The 1787-nt window shown below is 39.8% G+C and overlaps 1 protein-coding gene across 1 annotated transcript; it reads right to left on the reverse strand.

Annotated features, from left to right (window-relative positions):
• Nucleotides 1–204: 204 nt before the first annotated feature.
• LOC101314296 (eukaryotic initiation factor 4A-1-like) lies at nucleotides 205–675 on the reverse strand. Its single transcript, XM_004303616.1, has one exon. The coding sequence runs from the start codon at nucleotides 673–675 to the stop codon at nucleotides 205–207; it is 471 nt and encodes a 156-aa protein (XP_004303664.1).
• Between the last annotated feature and the right edge of the window lie 1112 nt (nucleotides 676–1787).

Consider the following 1787-nt stretch of genomic DNA (forward strand, 5'->3'; position numbering starts at 1 on the left):
TAAACGGCCGCACAAGATAATAGTCATAATACAGTCGGAACATTTTTTTTTTCCGACAAATGAAGGATATAAAACACAAAGCAAAAATAAGAAAACCATCTTTGAACATACAAAGAAAACAATTCAATCCAAAAGAATAGGAGAGGTATACAAAAGATTGAGAGTTAAAAATGATCTCGTTACAATACTCAGAATCTAGCTGCTTTAAAATGGCAGTTCCCTAATGTCCATATTACAAGCCTTCTCGATATCGTGCAGCACTCTCTTCTCATCCCTGGTCACAAAGTTAATGGCAACACCACTTCTTCCGAACATTTCAATCCGTCGGTATTGTTCTGGTTGAGTAGGCAAATCATAATTTATGGCTAGAGATACGACCTCCGCATTGATTTTAGAAGCCAAGAGATCAGTACTAGTGATCAGAACAGGTGAAGTGCCAAAATGGAACTCTCGCATAATCCTGTCACGATTGAACTGGTCCGTGTCGCCATGGATAGCAGAGACCATGTATGCCTTGCTTCGCATCTGTTGAGTAAGCCAGTCAGCTTTGAGCCTTGTGTTGACAAAGATGACACTCTGGGAATTGATGCACAAGGTATCGTAGAGATTGCAGAGTTTCTCAAACTTCGCTTCTTCCTTTTCAACGTTTATGTAGAATTGCAGCACACCTTCCATTCCTGTAGGCAGAAAAGAAACCCCTTTGAGTCGTGTATGAACCGGTTCTCAGAATTGTTGGATGCAAAAAATACCTAATAGTTTGAGCCTTCAATTCGACAAAAGATCTACCCTCTATTTGTAGGAGACGTATTTCTTGCCCTCCAAGTAATTAAGTGGAGGAGGGCTCTCCAAGTCGAGTACGGTAATTAATTAGATTGATTGCAATAGGAAACCCAAAGCTACACGGATTAGCTTGGGTATACATGATGTGTTGACACCCGCTTGCGCTGCAGCCCAAGTGTAGGGTTTTAATTGTTCTTTGTTCTCTAATGCTTCATCGATTGTATTAGGTTACTTTAAGGTAGGGTATCTTGCATGGTTTAATTCTTAGGGAAAATGCCCATTTAATACTAATTCAAACCCCTTGTTTCCCATTCTAATGATAATCTTTTGCATTAGCCCATTCCAATATAAGGTAACCCTTTTTATGCCCAAATGCATAAATTTTTACTAAAGTCTTAACAAACCATATTATTTTAAAACTATTTTAACCTCACCTCTTCAACATGAAAAGACTTGGCCGGAACCTCGGACTCCGGTCACCGGAATTTCTACGACCACCGGATTTCGGTCACCGGAATTTCCCCGACCGTCGGACTCCGGTCACTGGAATTTCCCCTAGCTGTAACCAGTTACTGACCCCCAATAACCAGTTACTGACCCCCAGTAACCAGTTACTGACACCCAATAATCATTTAGTTTTCAGTTACTGACACCTAGTAATCATCCAATAATCACTTACTCACCTCCAATAATCGAGTTACTAACCCCAATAACTTTTAGTTTTCAGTTACTGACACCCAATAATCACTTAGTTTTCAGTTATTGACACCCAGTAATCACCCAATAATCACTTACTGACCCTCAATAATCAGGTTACAAACCTCAAATAATAACTTACTGACTCCAATAATCACTTATCAATCTTCAATAATCACTTACTGACCCTAATATTCAAATGAAAGGATTAAAAAAAAAAAAATCTCTAACTGACTTGAACTGGGCACCCATAATTTCTTCTCTGGGCACCCACCTTCCCCGATGGTGAGTACACCGGCCTCCTCCACCAA

The sequence above is a fragment of the Fragaria vesca genome, linkage group LG6 (genome assembly GCF_000184155.1).
Source record: "Fragaria vesca subsp. vesca linkage group LG6, FraVesHawaii_1.0, whole genome shotgun sequence".
In the NCBI taxonomy this organism is placed as follows: Eukaryota; Viridiplantae; Streptophyta; class Magnoliopsida; order Rosales; family Rosaceae; genus Fragaria; species Fragaria vesca.